General features: G+C 41.8%; 2 protein-coding genes across 2 annotated transcripts; both read right to left on the bottom strand.

Annotated features, from left to right (window-relative positions):
* Positions 1 to 9,807: 9,807 nt before the first annotated feature.
* Positions 9,808 to 17,674, bottom strand: senp1 (SUMO specific peptidase 1). Its single transcript, XM_076276355.1, has 18 exons — positions 17,087 to 17,674; positions 16,430 to 16,485; positions 16,142 to 16,332; positions 15,945 to 16,023; positions 15,523 to 15,718; positions 15,270 to 15,414; positions 15,013 to 15,131; positions 14,512 to 14,777; positions 14,120 to 14,183; positions 13,838 to 13,876; positions 13,626 to 13,710; positions 13,373 to 13,516; positions 12,994 to 13,125; positions 11,875 to 12,078; positions 11,122 to 11,201; positions 10,927 to 11,011; positions 10,727 to 10,822; positions 9,808 to 10,609 (listed from the first exon to the last, which is right to left on the bottom strand). Exons 1-18 carry the CDS (start codon positions 17,224 to 17,226, stop codon positions 10,547 to 10,549), a joined length of 2,184 nt encoding a protein of 727 aa, XP_076132470.1. The 5' UTR covers positions 17,227 to 17,674; the 3' UTR covers positions 9,808 to 10,546.
* Positions 17,675 to 19,620: 1,946 nt separating this feature from the next.
* LOC143115318 (protein lifeguard 2-like) lies at positions 19,621 to 21,915 on the bottom strand. The gene is made up of 11 exons (XM_076277289.1): positions 21,876 to 21,915; positions 21,473 to 21,531; positions 21,300 to 21,364; positions 21,134 to 21,187; positions 20,971 to 21,021; positions 20,834 to 20,873; positions 20,473 to 20,510; positions 20,225 to 20,312; positions 20,006 to 20,101; positions 19,849 to 19,902; positions 19,621 to 19,770 (listed from the first exon to the last, which is right to left on the bottom strand). The coding sequence occupies exons 1-11, from the start codon at positions 21,913 to 21,915 to the stop codon at positions 19,621 to 19,623; spliced, it is 735 nt and encodes a 244-aa protein (XP_076133404.1).
* Positions 21,916 to 22,725: the final 810 nt, after the last annotated feature.

Below are 22,725 nucleotides of genomic sequence, written 5' to 3' on the forward strand. Positions count from 1 at the left end.
GAGGATGTCCACAGATAAGACCGTGAGTAAAAGAGGATGTCCACAGATAAGGCCGTGAGTAAAAGAGGATGTCCTTCCAGTGGGCTGCGCTGGCTCTCCCCAAGGTGCTGATCCTTTCCAACACGATGGAAGTTTTCATCCATGCATTTCGTTATCTGATGTTCATCCTGTTCTTTGCCGTACAACAGTGTTCAGTCCATTCAATTTTTTTTGTTGGATTTTCACTGGCTTCCACCAATAGCCACTGTATTGCATCCGTGTTGCGTTTTAGTATAGCAATGAAACTCCCTAACAATGACAAACTTGACATAACCTAAACCTCTACTTAACTTCAGAGCTGGAGGGCTCACGAATGCTGAGGAACTCTGTCTTAACCTACAAATTAATCATCCATACTCATACTCAGCTGGTAAAACTGTGATCTTAAATGTAGGATTATTGTTCTGTGTTAATTAAACCCAAAGCCCTCCAGATCATTCAATTAAGCGAGACAATATGGCTCTCTATCTGGATGTAAAGGTTTAAGGGAATCAGAGAAAAAATGTACAATCGTATCGATTGCTTTTCAAATTCCATAAATTAGAAGTGACCTATAAGCAACTTTAGATCATGCAAGTGAATAACCTTTGTCATGGGGTAACCTTGTGAACGTTGCAGCAGCATTCTTGATAACAGGAAAAGCAAATCTTTCCAACTTACTTACTAGCTGCGTGATGTTTAAAGCAAACTGATGGGATACACAACATGCTCTTTACATTCACTAAAAATAGCTGTCTCTGAGAATGAAGAAATATGTACCGGTATACATAATATGAAATGTGGTCAAGGGTCACAATTTCCATGTAGATAACAGGATTTTCATAAGCCTGCTAATTAGTTGACAGACAGGAAGCACTTGGACTTCTCATCATAGCCTACATCTAGCTCGAAGTTCAAGGACCTATTATGGACTGTAGTTAAGACCATGTACTTTAACTTATGTCCTAAGAAATCCTAAGGCTGCCATGATATCCTCTTTTGGAGAGCAAAATTCCTCTTAATTCCTCTTCCTTCCTCTCTTAACTTGTAATCATATATTGATATGACAATGTCATGACTTGGTTGCTGCTGTGGTCAAATCTGCTGTCCTAATGTGGTTTTGAATATGACCAGCCCACAGCTGGGTGGGTATGTCATGCATAAGAAAGTAAGCAAATAGGCAAAAACACCAGACTATCACATTGCTTTTGCAGCCATTCTCAGTCAGTATGCATCCAACAATAATTTAGTGTCTGTAGATGCGCTCCTCCTCAAATTAGGCTACCAAAACCTCCAAAGGATGTAGATCAGGGGTATTCAATTAATCTTCAGCGAGGTCCAGTTACGGAAAATTTCCTCAAGCAAAGGTCCGGAGTATCATAATGTTTAGGCTATGTATATGTATGTATGTATGTATAATATATATACAGGGGCGGAGCCAGAGGGGTGGCTCCGGGTGGCACAGGCCACCCTTAAGATTCGATTGGCCACCCCAGGTGCCACCCCAAATCCTAGTCTACGATTGGCCATTAACATGGTGTAAGGCGGGACCTTTCTTGATGCACTTGCAGCAGTGTGAAGTGTCAGATGTCAGAAATGTAAGTGGCAAACACGCTTGCCTTTATTGGGCTGCGGCACAATTGAACTGCAGAACGAAAGGTTTCCCCGATCAGGAAATACTCCTTAATACGCAACTTTGTGTAGGCTTAACAGAGGTAGCCTAAATATTGTGCCTATGACGATGACAGCTTTAAAAAAAAAAAAACATTTATTTTACTTGTCTCGCTGGATTGAAGGCAGAATGTGGGCTGTTGCGCAAATAGATGAATGAGGGTTGGCGAGATTCCGTTACCAAAAACCTAAAGTTTTGCTAACATTTTCTTCATTATTATCGTAAAATATGTCTCCATGCAGGGCAGGGCTGGTTCTAACCTAGGCTAGGCTACTATATTTGGGTGGGCTGGTAGAAATTTTGGGTGGGCAACATAGCAAAGCTGTCAAATTGGATCAAAACTAACATAAACACAAAACAAACACAAAACAATCAGTACTACCTAGCTTGAGTTGCTGCAGCCAACAGCCAGGGATAGGCAGTATGTCTGATACATGTATGTAAAATACAAAATAGTATGTTGTCATTTTTATTTTATTTAGTTGGAAAAAAATGGCATCATATTTTGTATCAAAATACTTTATAGGTTTGTAGTTTAAAAATAGTGCCAAATTCTTTTGGTAAAACCAATAACCTACTTTTGGTGATGTGATTATAAAAGTGCAAAACAATGAATGCAGCACTGGTGCTGACTTGTAATTTGCCCAGAGTTGTTGTGATCAGAATATTGAGATTTAGGCAGATAAGTTTCTTGAGAACTTTAGTCATCCAATTCAAACACATGGAACCGGTTATGTGGTTGCCATCATGTGCAACGTGCACAATGTTTGCTCACATACAGTACACAATACACTTCTTCATACCAACCTCAAGTTTCTAAACTGATGATTAATCACTAATCGGAAGACATGGAACCGGTTATGGTTGCCCTGCAACAAGTTACCCCACGTGAAAATTTTATTAATAATTTGCCCAGACTTGTTGTGATCATAATATTGAGATTCAGGAAGATGAAATTGCTCACATTCACAATACACTCCTTCATACCAACCTCAAGTTTCTTGAGAAAATAAACAAATAGACAAAAAAGCAGGTCAAATTATTGTAACAGCTACAAAAATAGATGGCCATAGAGTGGGGGAAATATCTTGGATGAGTATATTTTGTATATCTTCATTTACAGTAATATAATAAAATTGATTATATTTTAATGTCCCCATGATGGAATTTGTTTTAGAACAGCATAGCCCAGTGACAGACAACTTAGATAATTAACTTTAATATGTTTGTATTACAATTTATTCAAATACAAAGACATTTTATGTGAGAGTAAGGTATTTGTGTTTTTTGTCCTTCAATTTATGAGTAATTTCACATCTTGAGCCTGTTTCTGTTTATCTGGATGTTTTGCCTCATGCCACCCTTGAATTAGACAGTGCCTCACTAGTGCCCCCTTGTTAAAAATGTCTAGAATCGCCACTGTATATATATAATATTAGGATGGATGAATGGAGCCTAGTTGTAAATAGATAGATAGATAGATAGATAGATAGATAGATAGATAGATAGATAGATACTTTATTGATCCCCAAGGGGAAATTCAAGAAATAGAAGATTGTAGGCCTAGGCCTAATGTTTAATGTGAAATAAAATAAGTAGCCTAAAAGGAAACATTCGAAATGAGGATAAATAAGGCAAGATAAGAGTGATTGGGGAGAAAAACTGAGTAGCCTTGGCTATTTTTAAGATCTTAACGTGAACTTAAAATAAAATTTGAGCTGAGACAAGGCTGGTTTCTTGAACCCATTACTCAGCAAGTTTAATTTATTTTCTTTCGTTTTTTTTTATGTTGACCCGAAATTCTGGAAACCCAGGAACATCACGTTGTTGGGCAGTGAATGCATGTAGGCCTACATGTAGGCTTAACTAGATTTGTGGTGGATCAATCATATTGCCTTCTTAAATCGTAAAATATTCTGTGGTCTCAGTTCACTGTTGAATGGGCCTAGCCTACCTATGCTTGCTCAAAATATATGCTTTGTCTAGTAGAGGTGCTTCAAATTGGCGATTTTAAAAATCGCCTGTCTCAGAAAGAAGAGGTCCAGGGCAATTATGCGCAAAACTGTCACATCCATATTTAGTTGGCGTTACGGACGTGACAGTTTTGCGTGGTATTGCCCCCGTATCGTTATATAAAGCTCTGTTCTCGCTGTCTAGCTTTCTCCTCTTTCAGCAACCGATGATTTGAAAATAACTTAGGCCTACTTATCGTTAACTTAGATATCAATCTGATTATTTCTCGTTCCGTCTCCTCTCCTCGCTCGTTTCAGGCTATCAGTCTCTTCCCCATAGTAGGCTACTTTACTCACTGACTCGACTTTATCAGCATTCACAGATTTCACTGGCTGAGTAGCAGCAAGCGAAATGATGGTTCCTGAAGCTCCTGAAGTAATTGCTGTTATCCTAACCAACGAAACATTTAGCGCAGCTTTGAAATCTTACGTTAAAATCTAAATTAGGCTGTTATGGTCTGGGTCCGGATAGGATCACGTCACGGTCCGGACTCGGACCTCGGTCCGCCATTTGGTGATCCCTGATGTAGATAATAACCTAACCACACCTATTCGGTCCTCGTTGTTGATCAACTTTGACAGCTCTGGCGTGTGGATGCTCTAATATTAATTTGGCTTTATGATGCACTCTGTGCATAGAACAATGCGCTATAGGCCTATAAATAAATGTGAATTGACTTGACTTGACTAATCTACATGCTACTGCGCAAGTGCTGTGCATCTGCGCCACCTCTTTCGAATGCAGCATCTTGGTTGGTTATTTAAATACAAACACGAAGTATAAACTTTCAGGAATTGTATGCAAGGATAAAAGCCAAGGACAGTGTCCGGCTTCGTAAATCATTAAATTAAAAATACTCTAGCGTCTGTGAAACCCTTTAGCCATATAGCAATCTGGATCATCCAGACTGACAGGCTAACCTACCAAATCATTTATTTCCTCAGTTTTTCCCACGTTGATAGCCAGTTAGACGTGTTAATAAGCTCCCCAATAATGTCAACCTCACATTAATCCACCCCTACACTCAGTCACGCTCCCTGCGGTCCTCTGACAAGGACCTGCTGGCCACCCCCCGCACCAGGTTGCGGACTTTTGGGGACAGGGCTTTCTCTGTCAACGCTCCCACACTCTGGAACAGTCTACCACTCCTTGTCCGCTCTGCCCCGTCCCTGCCCATGTTCAAAAAACACCTCAAAACATTTCTTTTCACCAAGTCCTTTGACCCCTAACCCCCCCCCCCCCCATTGTACCATGAAAGGCGCTATATAAGTCCAAGTTATTATTATTATTATTATTATTATTATTATTAATTATTATTAATCTGGTTAAGTAGGCTATTTATTTGGCTCTCGTTCAAAGCCTATAAACTAGGTAGCCTAGGCTGAATACACAGTATACCACATTTACATTTTATCTGTAGTTTTATAGACCAGCATTTTTAATGTAGGCCTACCCAGCCATACCTTTATATGGCTCTGGGCCTACCTATTAATTTCATTTAGCCGACATGATTGTAAACGTCATAGAGATATCTATGGTAAACGTTGTTATGACGTAGACTTATAATCACTGTTGCGTCATACACGCGAATGCTTCATTTTTATTTGTTCCAAAGAAAGTGCTCAAAAGAAAAGTGCCAAACCTCGGCAAGAATCAGTAGTTCATGACAGTGTCTTCACTTTATCCTTTCTGTTGACAATATGGATGAACAAGGTCTGCTACACATGAAGAACCAGTGCTATGTAAGTCTGGCAGGAAACTAGTCTAGGACATTTGGGGTTTTATGAAAAAAAAAAAATATATATATATATATAATATATATATTTTTTGCTAACCTATAACACAGATAGGCGATTCAGTCCCAGCTGAGTCATTCCTGGATCAACTCTCTTGCATGTAAGTTGAAGAGGAGTAGGCTATTAATTGTATCACTGAAATACTGTTTACTCTGACACACAATATTAATTATTTCTCTCTTTTCAGGCATAGAGAGAGCATCAGAAATATACTACAAAAGAAGGTAAGAAACTAATAATCTGAAACTCATCTGTAAAATATCACAGCTTCTTCATATCTAACATACTTCACCTGTCTTTGTTCAGCACCTCACCATGATGGAGCTGATCCAAACCTGTGATAGGATCAGGGGCTGGGTGTTGGCCGCCACCAAAGAGGTGATTCTGCCTGCCATCGACAAATATGGGGCTGTGGTCCACTTTAAAGAGAATACCACCTGCCCCAAAGTGGAAGACCGCTTTATGGGGAGACTGCCCAGCACCCTGAAGATGGCTCAGCCTCAGGCCGCACAAGAGTGTTGTCTGGTGGAGGTGACCCCCACCGGGACAATGGACATGGAGCTTCTTCAAATTGCTGGTGAAATTGTCTCCTGTGCGGTGGGGGGAGCCCGGTCCATGATGCAGGAGGCTGCTTCTTCCAGGAAGCCCTCCCCCGTTCATCGCGTCCTCCGCCTCGAGTATGAGGCCGCTGCCGCGCTGCAGACCCGGAGAGGTGCACTGAGGCTGGAGAGCGAAATGTACGGGCGCAGCACTGAACTTGAAAACAGGCTATTTGCATAGCACAGTGTGTTCATATCATTGTCTTTTGTTCACAGGCACAGCTTCTGTGTCTAAGAGGTCCAACTCTGAGTTTAACTCTGTGGTAAACAATACCTCTGAAGCTGGGAAAGTGGAGCTGACCACAGTCCCTCAGGTCTCCTCTCATCATGCGGACTCTGGGATATCAAGTATGTGTGGCTATAACTTAGGCTCCCAGGATGCCGTGAATGACGTGAGGAAGAAGTCCTCTTCCATCCTTGTTTGTCCTGAAGAGCAGAAGGGGATCCATGTCTGTGACTCAGGCTCAAATGTGGGGAACATGAAGGAAGATGAGAAGACACCCTCCTCTCCCAAAGTACGCAGAACCAATCGCTTCAGGCTTTTCTCATCCAAGGTAATTGGCTAGTTATCACTTATTTAGAGGCAGATGAAACATATGACATGATTACTTATGAATTTAAGTATATTCAGTCAATATTTTTTTGTTTTTTATCTGCATTTTATGTCTGCATAGCCACACTTGGCTCGGTTTTCAACCTAGGCCTCCAAACAGTTTTCAAAGTGCTTACAATTTTTCATTAAATATTTGTTTTCCACAGCGCCACAATGAAGTGACTCCATCCTGTCTCTGCAGTAAGTGTCATTGCATGATTTTATTCTTAATCAATGACTGAAGACATCATGGATCTGAACTGATCATGTATTTTGGTCATTCTTTACAGATTCGTTGAAGACCAAATCCAAGAGCCCATCTTTCTTCTCCCGCATGTCTACAGCTCTCTGCAAGGCCTTCTGCTTTAAGTAGAGATTGAGTTCACCAGGACATGGACAAAACCTATGCGTGGAATCGTACCATCCTTTCCCTAATACAGTGTTCCCCAAAGGGTGGGCCGTGGCCTACTGGTGGGACGTCAAGGTGTTGCAGGTTGACCGCGAGAAACCTCTGGCCTAATACATCCCAGATAAATAAATGAATTATAATTGGTAAACTTGTATGTTTTTTTGTGTTGATGATTCTAACAAATATCAGTGGATCTCCTATGCATAGAGCAGTTTTAGTCCACCATAGCATAAAAAGACAAGCACCTTATGATAGCCCTGTGATTGCGGTCCAGGAGGAACGGACACAGCAGTTAGGACACGGTGTAACAAAGTAAATACCAACATAACTGAAGTTGACATAACCCATGTGCACAGGTAATGTTAAACTAAAACAGGAACAGAAAACAGAAACGATAAAGGACATACCAAACGCACTGCCCACCACTGCAGGCCCTGGTGCTAGAGGATGAGACTCCATAGGCCTTGGTGCTGCTGCTGGAAAAGGGCCCCTGTAGGCCTTGGTGCTGCTGCTGGAAAAGGGCCCCCTGTAGGCCTTTGTGCTGCTGGCGGATGTGCCTCTGCTGGTATCTCCAACGGCCGAGGGAAGATGACCACGGCCAGATTATACACTTGCAGACAGTTTGTCCAACGACCCACATGCAATGAATTCAAGCCACAGTACACTGAAGACAGTAAAGCTTGGTGGTGCACAATTCATGTTATGGGGATGTTTCTCATACTGTGGTGTTGGACCTATTTATCGCACACCAGAGATCATGGATCAGTTTCAATACATCAAAATATTTGAAGAGGTCATGCTGAAGAGGAAATGCCTTTGAAATGGGTGTTTTAACAAAACAATGACCCAAAACACACCAGTAAGCGAGCAAAGTCTTGGTTCCAGACTAACAAGGTTGACGTTACGGAGTGGCCAGCCCGATCCCCAGACCTCTATCTTATAGAAAACTTGTGGGGTGACATCAAAAATGCTGTTTCTGAGGAAAAACCCAGAAATGCAGAGGAATTGTGGAATGTAGTTTAATCGTCCTGGCCTGGAATACCTGTTCGTAGGTGCCAGTAGTTGGTCGACTCCATGCAACACAGATGTGAAGCAATTCTCAGAAATAATGGTAATGCAACTAGATATTAGTGCAGTGATTCAAAGTAAAGCAAAATCTTGAGACATTTTTTAGTTCAGAGGATTTTATACAGTAAATGTTTGAGATTGTAAAGAAAAATGCAAACACTGCTATTTTTTTGAACAGCCTAACATTCCTTTTTCTTCACTTTCTGTAAAGGTAAAACAAACGTGATCAATTTTGGTCATGTTTTGATTTGAAATTGAATGTGCAGTGTTCCCAATGCATTGATATTATAGAATTAACAGCTATTCTAAGGATTTTTAAGCTTTATTCAGTTTTTTAAAACACACTGCTATTATTCTGCACACAACTGTACCTCCAGAGGTGGACAAAGGACACAATTCCTTCATTTAAGGCAAGGATAGGTATAGATACACCTTGTCAAATACAGAGCCGGACAGTAACGGAGTACATTTACTTGAGTACAGTACTTGAGTACAATTTTGAGGGATCTGTACTTTACTCGAGTATCATTTTTGGGGAGTACTCATGACTTTACTCAAGTACATTTGAGAGGCAAATATTGTACTCTTTACTCCACTACATTTCTATCCATAACCGCGAGTACCCGTTACTACTTTTAAAAAAAAAGGTAAAAAGAAAAATCTCGGAAACCCTCAATTTGTTGTTTCCCTCTCAAACGTGATTGGATTGTGTTTGAATTACAAAATAGTATTTTGTATTTGAAATATGTATTTTAAATACATGTATTAGAAATACTGCCCATCCCTGGCAACATGGTAAAAAGATGAAAATGACTTGATTTTACTTCCAATTAATTTTACATTCTCCAAGGTATTAACATTATCATTTTTCATAAGTCCATGTAGGATGTTTCTGTACATAAATGTAAGCACAGTGGCAGTAGTAATGCAATATTTAGAAAATGCATATAGAAATGTCTATCTCTTGATACTGAAGTACTTTGAGTACTTTTTACTTAAGTAGACATCTGACTGTTGTACTTTTACTTGTACTTGAGTAAAATTTAGCAAAGGGTATCTGTACTTTTACTCAAGTAATGAAGCTGTGTACTCTGTCCGCCTCTGGTCAAATATTACTCCAATACAAGTGAAAGCTGTCATGTCAAAATTTTACTTGAGTTGAAATACAGAAGTACTTGTTTTTAGAATGTCAGGTGATTGTGTAATTTCATTCCAACTTCACCATGATCATGGAGGATATTCTGATGAAGAATCTGCTGTCACTATCTTTACCACAGCCAAGTTCAAATTGAACTATTGAAAAAGGAACTTCAACAATAGTCTATAGTGTACTGCACTATAGTCACTTCACTTCAAATGTGCTTAAAAGTAACAAGTACTTCATGCTCATATTTCAAATAGTGGAGTCAAAAGTACAGTATTTGCCTTTCAAATGTAATGGAGTAAGTCACAAATGTCCAAAATAGTAATATTCAAGTAAAGTACAGATATTCTAAAATCATACTTATGTGCAGTAATCAAGTAAATGTACTTAATTACTGTCCATCCCTGAATATATGAGGTGCTGATGTACGTAGGCAGCCAAACATGGTGGGACTTTAATTGATACAGTGCAGACTTTTAAGTCAGATACAGTTCTGACTTTGTGGCCCTTCTGAACGTCACCATAATATTCTGCTGATCACTTTCAGCACATTACAGGGTTTTTGCACACCCTCCAAATGTGAGTTTTGTGGAAGATGCGAGACGTTACTCAGGTGTGGTGGGGCCACAGAAACATTGATTCTCATTTGGAGAGGACATTTGCAGCTTAAAACTTAAGCTTCCGGCTTGGAGCTCAACTTTATTTTTTAATTAAAGAGGTTTTATTTTAACATTTCGCTTTTTTTTATTTCAATTGTTCATTTTCAACAAGAGAAACATCCAATAATGCGAAAGAAAATACGAAAATACATGGAAAATAACGTGACAAACTGTCACGATTTACTCCTGGAATTCTGGCTGGTAAGATACAAAGTATGTTTTCCCTGTATCACATCAGGGTTATATACAGAAGAGGAGAGGTCAACAGCTTTTGTCCCTCGCCAAATTCTTAAAAGCTGCCATCCCATTTCTATATTAGGAGACGACGTACAAAAAGTGAGCACGAGACATGACGAGTGAATAAACGCTTGCCATCGAGGGATAAAATGTTCAAATGTCCAATCCGCGTCCCTGGTTGTGGTGTGCTGAAGCGAACACAAAGCTTCAGCTGGGTCCGTGCGGATCCGTCTGGGGGCAGGGACGGGTGCTGGTCACACGGTGTTGTGTGTCTCTGGCCAAACTGAAGCCTGCAGTTGAACAGAGTACAGGTGCCACGGGTGCACCTAGTGTCAGTTTTCATAACAGTTTCTTGTTCAGAATCTCCCACACCATTCTCCTCCTGAAGTAGGGCATGTGTTTCTGTGGGGCAGGGAGCAACGACAGAAGAAGCATGTTAGTTCATTTGTGTAATGACAAAGAGTTCTAACTCGTACTGAATGGTTTAGGCTATGACTGAGCTCCTCAGTGCATGCTTACCTGTGTGAAGGTGATGGGTCTGTCTTTGGTGATGTACTCGGCATATTTACATGTGAACATCCCACAGTCACTCCCATTCATTTGCTGAGGAATCTCCTGCAAAACCAAACCTTGGATCAGCCACAGACAGGAGCAACTCTGCAACATAAAACAACCCTGTTGACGAGGCACGGTGTGCTCTCTCCAGGTGCAGCGCTCACATTTGGTTTTCTACTGTGCAGCGTCCAGTCTGAAGTGTCCAGCTGTCTCCCCCTCTTGTCTTCACTCTCTTGTTTCAGGTATTTCCTATGGGGGGATAGCGTGATCATCAGCCTTCTGCTAAACTTGTTCAAATGACTAAATGGCTAATAACACTACATGGTGCAGCAGTTGAGGGTAAAGCGAGAATAACTTACAGCAATATTCTGCATGCTTCGTCGTCATTTCCACCCATGGAATCGAAATACAAGACGCACTTTTTCCGGAAGTCTACCACCTGTGGGAGCATACCAAGCGGAAAATAAGCTTTGCAAGCAGATCAGAGTGCATGGTGTACTACACACTTCCAACTCAAAACCGTAACTCACAACATCATGCTCTGCTCTACTGACATCATTTTAAACTCTACAGTTGCAAGGCTAGAAAGCCTTTCAGTATGTTCAAACCATAGTTAATGTCAATAGAAGATTGCCGTAATGAATGTAACAATCTGATCAGCAAATGTAAGCCAGGGATGAAGGGATGAGCCATTATGAACCACTTCATCATAATAATAATAATAATAATAATAATAATATTAGAAGTGAGATAATGCACACAACAATAACTAACATTCTCTCACTGTATTCCAGGAACAGGATGCATTACATAGGGCTTATAGGTAATCTATAACAGGTTTCTTTACATTAGCTTTAATGGAAAGATCTACCAGAATAAAGCATGCAAGCACAGAATCAAACAGCTCATCAATGTCAATCCAATGCTGAAATCAACTCTGCTGTTGCCACCTCAGCACCAGTGTTACCCAATGGCCTGCCAGCACTGATCACTGTTCACGGTTGCAGGAGTTGGACTCTGCTGTATTCCCAAAGCTCCATCTGCTGTGACGGCTGGCCAGACAGCAGAGGTTGGTGACCTGCATCTCGGCTCGGAGAGGAGACCGTACTCACCGAGAGGCACCAGTGGACCCCGAGGTGGACAGGCACCAGCAGGATGTCGTGGGAGAACAGGTCCACCTTCTTGGTCCAGCGGCGGACGGCTGAGAAGCCGGCGCTGCGCAGCTTGGGGAAGAAGAAGGTGTTGAAGGTGTAGACGGAGGGCAGGTCCGGCCGCTTGCTGCGCTCCACCAGCAGGTTCATGTAGAAGTTGATCACCTGGATGTGAAGTAGAACCACATTACTGTACGGTCACAATCACTGAGGACTGAACAGTCCGATGACACCAACCATGATGTAAGGTATTCTAACAGAGCATTACATCTATACAACTTCAACATACCAAGTAGTACAAAAAAAAAAACTCTACATGAAAGTATTCGACAAGTAAGGGATAATGTATTGTCCGCCAGTAATTATCAAAAAATAAGTCCCGACAGGGAGAACAGAACCCCGACGCGCAGCGGAGCTTATTACACGGATACTTGCCAAAACGAGAAAAGAAACCGAACACAATGGGTCTCTAATTTAAAATGATTTTGCTACCGTTCCGTGTCTTCTGCTGACAAAATAAATAGTTCGCCACACAGATAGAACTGGACAGTTTCAGGTGTTGCATGGCAACGTCATACTAGCTTACTTTCCCTTTCAATGAAATTCCATTGCAATAAGCGAACGAACGTCTTGCGGAGGGATATGAAAGACGTTAATCAACCCATTGCCATTGACAGCGGTGATTATATACTTTGCCGGTGATTATATAGATTTAACTTAGGCCCGAACGTTGGCAGGCCCATTCGTGTGAATGGAACTTTCTGCAGCACTCTGAAAAGCAGTGTAATAAAGACTGCTTATTACATCTTCAAAAGACACTGCAGAAAAATGACAAAATTGCTGATTAAGGCTGACATTTAGAGCATTGGAAACATACCAGAGAAATCTAAACTGTAATTCTACTCAAGACTGTGATTTATTTGGCAATAAATAAATGCTAACAAAGTATAAGTTAAAGGGGATTGCACAGTGCAACTTCTCAGTCCTGTTAGAATTTTAGACCACATGTTAGAGGTGTGTGCGAGTTCCATTCCCAGTGGCTACTGGTAGTGTGAGGCAGCAGTGGAGAGAGCCTCTGACCTCATCGTTGAGCCAGTTGAGATGGCTGAGCGTCTGCAGGTCTTTACGCGTGATGGTGAGACGGAAGCCTTCACTCAGAATCTCGTCCTGATTTCCCCCTCGTAGAGCTCTGTTCACCTCCCCCTCCATCACCTACCACACACACACACACACACACACACACACACACACACACACTTGAGTTAATGTATTATTTTTGGCAAGTACGTACAAAATTCCCTGATCTTCCATGACTTTGCCCCCAAAATTTTTAAATTCCCTGACTTTCCATGTCTGGAATAGACTTTCCAAAATTCCATTACATTCCAGAAATTCCATTACACGTAGGAACCCTGCCTTTAGCTCCATGAGAGACACACACAGACAGACACACACACACCTGAGTAAGCTCGGGGAACTCGGGCTCCTCCACTGATGGCGTGGGCTCTGGGGTGACTGGGGCGAGCGGCACCTCCTTCTCCAGGGGAACACGGACCTGCAGCTCCACCGAGCTCACGCCCATCTGACCCTCCTCTGTCAGACGCTGAGGTGCACAGACGAGCAGACACGTTCAATTAAAAACAGAGGGCAGGAGGTAGGGAGAGACTAGGAGACTATAGAGTGGGTTTTGGGGAAGAGAGAAAGCAGCTCACCTGTTGTAACAGCTGGGAGGCGAGAGCCTCCTGCTCTTCAATCAACCTCCGCCTCTCCCGGGCACGAGAATCATACAGACTAGTCCTGCAAGGCACAGTCAAGCTTTAGCAAAGGCACTGCAAGCACCAATCCTTAACATCTCTGCTTGGATAACATAGTGCAAGTCTCAAATAAAGACACAAAAAAACAACTCCAAGAGAGGATAACTTACAGTTCTTTAATCCAAAGCTCTGCCTGGAAACAGGGTACACTGCAAAGAACGGGGACACAGTGGTTAGGACTGAGTCAGGAGCAATGGAGCAACAGAGAGAGAGAAAGAGAGAGAGAGAGAGAGAGAGAGAGAGAGAGAGAGAGAGAGAGAAAGAGAGAGAGAGAGAGAGAGGGGAGAAAGAGAGAGAGAGGAGAGAGAGAGAGAGAGAGGAGAAAGAGAGAGAGAGAGAGAGAGAGAGAGAGAGAGAGAAAAACATCTTAGGGCACCATGAGCTCTGCTCACCTGGAGTTGTCTGGCCTCCTGCCCTGCTGCTCCTTCACAAAAATCACTGAGTCTCCATCATGAGCTGCACAGGAGCAGTAGAGGGAAAGCATTAGGCCAACTGCCTGATGTTAGAGGAGCACATTGATGACCTGAGGCACCCCACAGGCATTGTAACATGTGAACAGTCTTTACCGAACAAATGTAATGTACTGGAGAGACATTAAAGAGCCTTCCTGTGAGATTTGTGTTAGACCTTTGGTGTGGTTAGATTTCTTTCACTTTCTGTCTCACAGATAGTTTGCACAGGCTCAGGCCTGATCACTACAACCTCCAAAGTAAGATCTGACAGCAGCTTCCCACAGCGTGAGCGCCACGAGAATCTCTGACTAGCGTTGCTGTGTGGTGCAGACCTGATGACTGCGTGTCCTGCGAGGAGGTGTCCTGCAGGGTGACTGGCGAGGGGGCGGACGGCAGGGCCGCCGGGCTCTTGACGGCGAGCTGCAGGTCGGGCTCTGGCGACCAGGCCTTGCGGTCGGCCGCTCTGGGGCTGGACGCCTGGCTGGAGGCGGGGCGTGGACTGGGAGGGGCACTGACGCTGGACGTCTCCAGGGACTCGGAGCCTGCGGACGACGAACACTGCAGCAGCCGCCGCCGACTGGACGACAGGAAGCTGGTGCTGGGGAGAGGTGGAGGAGATTACTCTCGACGCTCGTGCCACGTGCACAGCAAAACATGGCAGATTAAATTAAAAGCGTTAAGCATTTCAGGTGGAAAATATACCAAATATGCCTATAGCAAAAAAATATATGTTGCTGCATATCAAATTTAGAATGAACTGTGCTCTTGCAGATCAAATCCACAAATCAAAACCATAGCACTGAGATCTGGGATAGAAAGTCAAGTTCACTCACAAATCCCTGTGAGAGCGAGGACCACCGTGTGAACTGCCGTTCTGAAAGAGTGACGACTGTCCACCAGACACCATAGCCAGAAGCTGTCTGTAAACCTCCTTCTCCTCCTCGCGAACTGACTGTAACCACAAAGACAGCACCATACACAGGCACATCAGTACTTCACATCACTTCATTCAATTCACAAATACACAGAATCTTCTAGAACAGTGTTCTTGAGTAAGATGGCGTCTATCTGAGATGTGGTGACCACTGACCTCTTGCGCTGTGCAGCGCGGGCGCTCTCGGACGTTTCGGCGAGGGCTGCCATAAGAGGGACTCCCCGTGTGGCTGGGGAAGGTCTTTTCATACATGCTGGTGTAGGAGGCGTTTCCTCTGCTGGACGCCGGGCTGGTGGACACGCTGCAGACGCAAAAGAAATAAAAAGCACATTTCAAACTGCCCAGTCCGGTTACACAGAGAGCAATCGCAGACGCAGAACTGTGTCCAGAGGTGTATGTGTTTACACACCTGGGTGATCTGTGCAGCCTCAGGCTCAGGGGTCTGCCCAGGCGAGGGGAGGGGCACGGCTTGGGAATGCTGGTGGGAGGGGGTAAACAGAGGGAGTGCCCGTTGGTTTTGGGCGCTTCTCGGGTGGGTAGAGCCATGCAGGCCTGTCGCCTGCACACTTTAGAGATGGTGACAGATTTCTCTGTCCTTAAAATATCTACATAAAGAAAGGAATGGCATTAGAAAGTGGTGTATGTAATAAGACAAAAACAAACTTCTGGTATCATGAAAAAGTAATCAGAAGAATAAATTCAATCAGGAGAATAAATTCAATGTGAAACTGATTACAAATCTTTTGAAAATGCATCCCTAAATTAAAACTCTGTAAGACCTGAAACCTATGTAAGATCTAAATGATTTTATATTTATCCACATATTCTTACCTGATTTAGAGGTGACTTTCCATTCCATTGTAGTAGAAGGAGCAGCAAAGGTTTCCGCAGCAGGACATGGACTACTTTCCTAAAAAAAAAAAAAATAATAATAATATATACTGTATATACATTCACATCAGACAAACCAAACCTAGACCAAAGTTCTTCTCAACAATCAGCAACAAAAACAAGTATCTCAGTCCAACCTGGCTTTCAGGAGAAGAGGCAGGAGCTGTGGGCTGAGCAGGATGGATGCTGGGCGGCTGAAGCGGTCCTGGGGATGCTGGCAACATATTCCTCAAGGTCGGGCTCACACTGTTCCGTACCCACGAAGCCACACTGGAGCCATGGGTCTTCACCCCTTCTGCAGCACTCTTGACAGAGTCAACTAGGTTTCCTGAACAAAGATTCTAGGTTAAAAACTCTAGTCTAGGCTGGCTGACAGACTTTTCTCCAACATCTCACTTTTCATGAGTACAGCTAAAACAACTTACCCATACGGAACTTCTTAACAGCCATGTCTTCCTCATCTGCTACTCCATCCTCCATGCTGTCCATAAAAAACACAATCACCTCACTGATAAGACCTCTAGCAGCATCAACACGTTTGACGTTCAGAGAATAACACTTAGATTCTGCAGTGCACAATTCCCTACTCATGTATAGGAAGGCCAAGGGTATGTTATGCTGACGACCTCCGCTAACATAGCTGACTGTTGCCATCAGGTATCAAAGACCACTCATAAACTGAAATGCGTGAAATGTAAACTCTCTGTGTAGATAAAACGGCAAATTAAAGACTGCGTGCATTAACGTTATAAGTGAACCTATCAGAATACCTCTGCTTGGCATGGTTAAAGATGGAATAAGGCATGCCGCCTTACAAAAACAACTCTAACAACTTCATGTTGCAACCCCATGTTGCAATGTTGGGTTTTAATTTGGTGTCCAGGCCAAATATAGTTTTCGCGCTTCCTTCCCTGAGTGTTGGTAAACACCCAGTTCAGCAGTAGTAGCATATAAGGACTTATCGTATGGGATATGTTATCACATAAAGTCGCGTGTAACACCTATCTTAACTGGCCAAGTGCATTACAAGAAAGCATTTTTAAATCGGAAACTAGCCAGCTAACCCACAAAAGATTACTTACCAGTCATTTGTCCTTTTTCTCCTGAGAGGACCATCTTCAGAAACTCCAGCGGTGCGGGGTAACTGTAGATCATTGGCAGGCGCTCCGTTACGGAGACTAGCTATTCCTGTTCCAATCCATTCGTAGAATTTATTGAACATGTTGAAGTGTAGTCGAGTCGTAGCGAGAAAGAACTTAGAGGCGCTTCGAATTAGCCTGCCAAGGCAGCAGCAAACTCACGATAACGGTTTCCGTCATTCGCACGCTACTGCAAACAACCACTAGCTTTAACTGCTAACTAGCTTTGTTGGCTTTATCGTCAGGAATAACCTCTTTAGTTAGCCAGCATGCTATGCTAGCAGCTAGTATAACTAGCTGGCTAGTTAGCTAGATAGCTAAGAAGGCCAACAGAGTGTGTGTCGCCCACGTTAGCGCCGTCGACGCGTTAATGTTTATAAAACACTCTTTTACTCATCTAAATACTGCCTCCAACCATAATACAATGACTTCTAAAGTCAATAGGCGATATTCTGAATGAGTAAATGTTACAAATAAACTTGCTAAGACGATAACCTCTCCCGCTTCTTCCTCATTTAAAACCACAACATGGCCGACATTCACATCTATCCTACAAACACTTTCATTGGTTGACTGAGAAGCAAGTACTACAAGAGTTTAAAGTATTTTCAACGGTGAATGGCTGGATCGTATCCTTGACGTCATTTAGTTTTACTTGATAGGTAAACGAGGGAAATCGCACTTGTACCTACCCATAGACTGTATATAGAGTCTAACCACATCTACACTGAAGTGGGGAAATGTTTACTAAATGTTTTATACAGATACATACATACTATATACTATATATATTTATATATATATATATATATATATATATATATATATATATATATATATATATATATATATATATATATTTTTTTTTTTTTTTTTTCGTTGAACGTTTATGAAAAAGTTTTTATAAAGTATTTGTAGGACTAGTCTCATATTTCAACTTTGTGCCAAGTGATAGACCAAAATGCGTTAGCCTAAATATAACACCACATAGGCCTGGGTAGTCCATCTCATTATTTTATTTCAACCACTGTGAAAAATCCATGTAGGCCAACATTTACATTCACATCTTTAAATAAAAGATAACAAAATGACGTTTTCCTTTTCAATGACAAGAAATCAGGTGTTAAATCAATCAGTAGCCTATAGCCTACTTCTTGAATTTACCAGAAAAGTCTGTGCTATATTCTAGGCTATCAAATAGGCTACAGAGCTGCATATTTGAAACTTCACCAAACTTATTTTAAATGCCGTCTAAATTAAATGCTTTGGCACTTTTAAATCTGGGCTCAGATTATTATACAGTAGCCTATTCAAATAGGCCTTCAGTTTAAACCAGAAACATAGGTTATTTGACACATATAGGCCTACTTCCTAAATAAATATTTGGCCATAAGAATAGTCTTTTGCAAAAGTGGCAATGGCTTTTATATCAACCTGACAATATATACACATATTTTGGTATAGGTTATTTTTACAAAAAATAAATAAATAAAAACCTAAAATATTTGAATGAATTATTGATTTCATCTGGTCAAATTGCCAAAGCTCCTTTCTAAAATAAGCAGAAAGGCCACACAGCAATAAAAATAGACCATTAACACTTCCATACAGAGGAGCCAAAAGCATCCTCCAAGAGGCACTGGCCACATGCAATATTCCCAACCATGCTCAGCTTTTCCTTAGTAATCAACTTCTGTAAACCTACATTAGTCTTGTTTTTAATAGAGAATGCACATAAAAGAAGGACTAGGCTACCAACACTTCATATTAGGGAAACAGGGGGTGTCGACTGTGGGGCAGTGAAGGCAACTGAGAACAACACAGTAACAGTTAAAGTGCAGTTTAGCAAATGTAGTTTGTTGGTTAACCCATAGCAGCCACAGAGACTGTCATTAAACATCATACCAGATGATTCTCTTGACATCCACTCTAGTCTACATGCACTTAGAGCAAATGTACTACAAAACACTGTGCAGATGGAAGGCTGGAGACTAAGCTACCATTTCACGATGGTGTTTACTTCTGTAACTCTCTCTTTTTTGTAAGCTGTTGTATTGCACAGAGGTACCCATGAATTCATGCAGTGTCACGAAATTAAAGGAATGACTTTGTTTTTCCAACACCATGATAAGCCCCATATGACATCAAGGTTAAAAGTGATTCCAAGAATGCTGTTGCACAAGATAAGGGAATCTTTAGATGAATATACACTTCAAGTAGTGCCCCAAGTATGTGAGTCCACTGACAAGAGAGGCTATTATATTTAGGGTCCCCTTTAAAACCAATTAATGTAACCCCAGCCACCCTACATGTGAGTGACATGTCAGGTCTGGAGGGATGTCAGCACGAGAGCTAAACACACAAGACAGTGTACTAGACATATCATGCTGGAGAGAACAGGGTCACTGTAACTTTGAGGGATAAGAAGGTGTGGAGTGCATTACAGGATGTACAATTGGATGCCACAACAAGACATCTCAGTTCCTCTCTGTGCCAGACAGCTGGAGGAAGAAGGAGAAGATGTAGATGATATCCGTGTAGATGTTGAGGGTGGCAAAGATGTACTCCTCTGGACTTAGGGTGTAGCGTTTGTTGCCCATCAATAGCTGGGTGTCGAATGCGAGGAACTGGAGCACAGAGAAAAAGCAGTGAGGGTATGTTTCAGACATAGCCAACCCAGATGAATAGAATGTCACTGGACTCACCATGGTAAACAGGATTGCTCCTAAAGCTGCATATACAGCATGCAACCAGGGAACCTGAAGGATGACAACAAAGTAGAAATGTATATATGTTTTAAACAAAAGATAAGTAATTTCTTCCATTTGGTCTTTTTCTTTAGGCGGCCTAAATGATACTTACATAGCCCATGGGGAGGACGAAGGCCAGGACCAGTCCACCAATAAGCATAGTCATGCTGAATACAAACAGCACACCTTGACATGAAGTGATATCAAACTATAGGAAAGAACAAAGAGTGAAGAGAACAATACAATTAGTTCCTATTTCATTTGACTTTATATCCAGATAGCTTTTAGTAATCAGTTAGTAACTACTAACACAAGAATAAAAAAAACTCACCTTGGTTTGGAAACTGAGGACAGTTACAGAAAGGCACACAAGAGCTGTGATTCCCAGGCATAACACGACTGACTTGGTGTTGTAATAACTTGAGGTGAGAGAGAACACTCAATTTGTAAATAATTACAAAATTTGTTATCAAAACTGACCATTGTCCATCAGTTAATATGTGCTTCAAATTAAATGGAAGAGGTGGACAATCACTGGTATTATGACACAGGCCTAAAGCAAAAACTGTGCATGTTTACCTGCATGTGAAAGCCATCATGAAAGCCATGCTCAGAGTCTGAGCAAGCATGCAAAATTAGCAGACAAGTGCAAAAAACAAACAAACAAAATCACCAAGCATACACAAACAAAAAATCTAAACACTATACCTGGCCAACATTCCTGTCATATAGGAGAGAGACAGAGTCTGGAACAAGAGATTTTAACAGACAGAAGTAAACAAAGATTAGTCAGAAAGTAAACAAAGATGAATCAGAAATTATAACATGTTTTCATGAGAACATGTTCTCATGTTTTCCTTTGTTTTGATTTTCCTGTAAATATGTTCAAATCTTTTTATTATACTTTCAACAGACTGTGATATAAACCTTCACTACTTACAAAGATTGTCAACATGATGAGATTCCAAGGAAATTGTCTCCTTAAACAAGACAAAAGGAGAATGTAAGACACTGTGATAAGTGTTTTGGTGTGTCAGATATGGTCAAAGAAGCCCACTGACTAATATTAAAATGTACCTGGGTCCTGAGCAGAGGGACAGGGTCAGATATGTGACAAAGAACACAGCACTGTTGAAAGGGAACAATAAACATGTCAGAAACATCATAACAACAATCTGGATGAGTAATTGATGATGCATTTACTCTACTTTCTATCTATTTGAATGAGAATGGTACTTACTAAGACACCCAGTACCAGCCAGGGTGGGCTTGAATGTACTCCCTCACTGGGTCACTAAAAAGACCAAGCAATAGCCTCATAACCTCATACATAAGACATGCACATACTTCATCATCTTCTAAAGTTTAATCTCTCTTTCTCACTCTCTGATTTTCAATGCACTTACCAGAAAGTGAACACAGACACAATGGCTAGGGTAACCAAGAGCTGAATCATCAATATAGCATACACCTAAAAAAAGACAAAAATATGTATTGGCATGATGCAACTCTCAGTGTTAATTAAACAATAAGGAAATAATGGGTCTTAAACATCCACTTATTAGTATCCTTATGAGACCTTGCGAATGAACACCCTTCTAATGTTCTTGTCATCCCAGTTGAATTCTGTAAGCATCTCTCCATCGCCAGGGTAAGCCCCACTGTAGGAAGGACTGCCTTCTGTAAAGAAGACATGAAAAGATTCTTTATCAATAGTCATTACTATACCATTAAGTCCAGTGAAGTGTAAAACACAAATGGTCAATACCTGATGACAGGAATGTTGTCCAAGTATAGTGTCTACATTGTTTGCTTGTGTTTACTTGATGTTTTTGTTTCTATCGTAAACATAGCGTGTCATCCAGATTGTTCATCATAAGGTAGTTATCCCATTGCACTTTACATAAACGTTATCAAGAGACGAGTAATGAAACGTGTGTGAGAAGATATGAGATCTTACTGTGTGATGTAAGATACTTTACCTGCAGTGGCCTCCTCATAAGTTGGAGGGGCTGGGGGCATGGTCTCTGCAGTAGAGCCATGGTTTGTTTTGTTTGTCACCGACAGCTGTAAGTAAATGAGAAACCTTCAATGATCTTTTGGATTATTTTTTATATTATTTGTCACCTTGAGTAGTCAGGGATGGATTACTGCATGGGCCTACCAGGCCCAGGGGCCCAAGGGGTCAGGGGGCCCTGAAGCTCAAGCCTTTGCATGAAATCATTGCCTCAATATCAACAAATCAGGATGTAGGCTATGAATCTGATTGAATTTAGTATTGGCCATCACCAAAATGCACCAGAATACAGGAAATCACATCAAACAAGTTAAAAAAATGTCTGGGGGAGGACACCCAACCCCCCCTTCCACATATGCGACAATTAGTGGGGGGGCCTTAATACATCTGGCCTGAAAGTTCATAATCCGTCCATGGGGGTAGTGGTTTGACCCAAAATGACATGTACCCCAATCTCATATTTATATCAACCTACTGATTCTGAGGGCTCTGACAGGACTCAACTGCCCAGAGCAGCAGCTTGTCCAGATGCAGCTCCCTGTGCAACTGGGCTGTTACGCAACAGCACTGCCTGACCATATGGCTAATCTGGCCTTAAATTACTCTCGCAACTATCTCCCGCAAAATGAAATGGAAAACTACTGAAAGCACATAACAAATGACACACTAATAAGCCTGGCATTGTCCTATATGTGTCCTGCACGCGCCGTGTGATGATAATTGTGTCATGGTGGTAGGGCGGATGGTTGGGTGTCATGTGGTCATCAATTTTGACCATGGGTCAATGACGCACGTCTTTCACGCGCATAAATGTG

Source organism: Alosa pseudoharengus, unplaced genomic scaffold (assembly GCF_046254945.1).
Source record: "Alosa pseudoharengus isolate Yale_2024_CS ecotype anadromous, Long Island Sound unplaced genomic scaffold, YU_APseudo_1.1 YU_APseudo_1.1_scf_9, whole genome shotgun sequence".
NCBI classification, from domain to species: Eukaryota; Metazoa; Chordata; class Actinopteri; order Clupeiformes; family Clupeidae; genus Alosa; species Alosa pseudoharengus.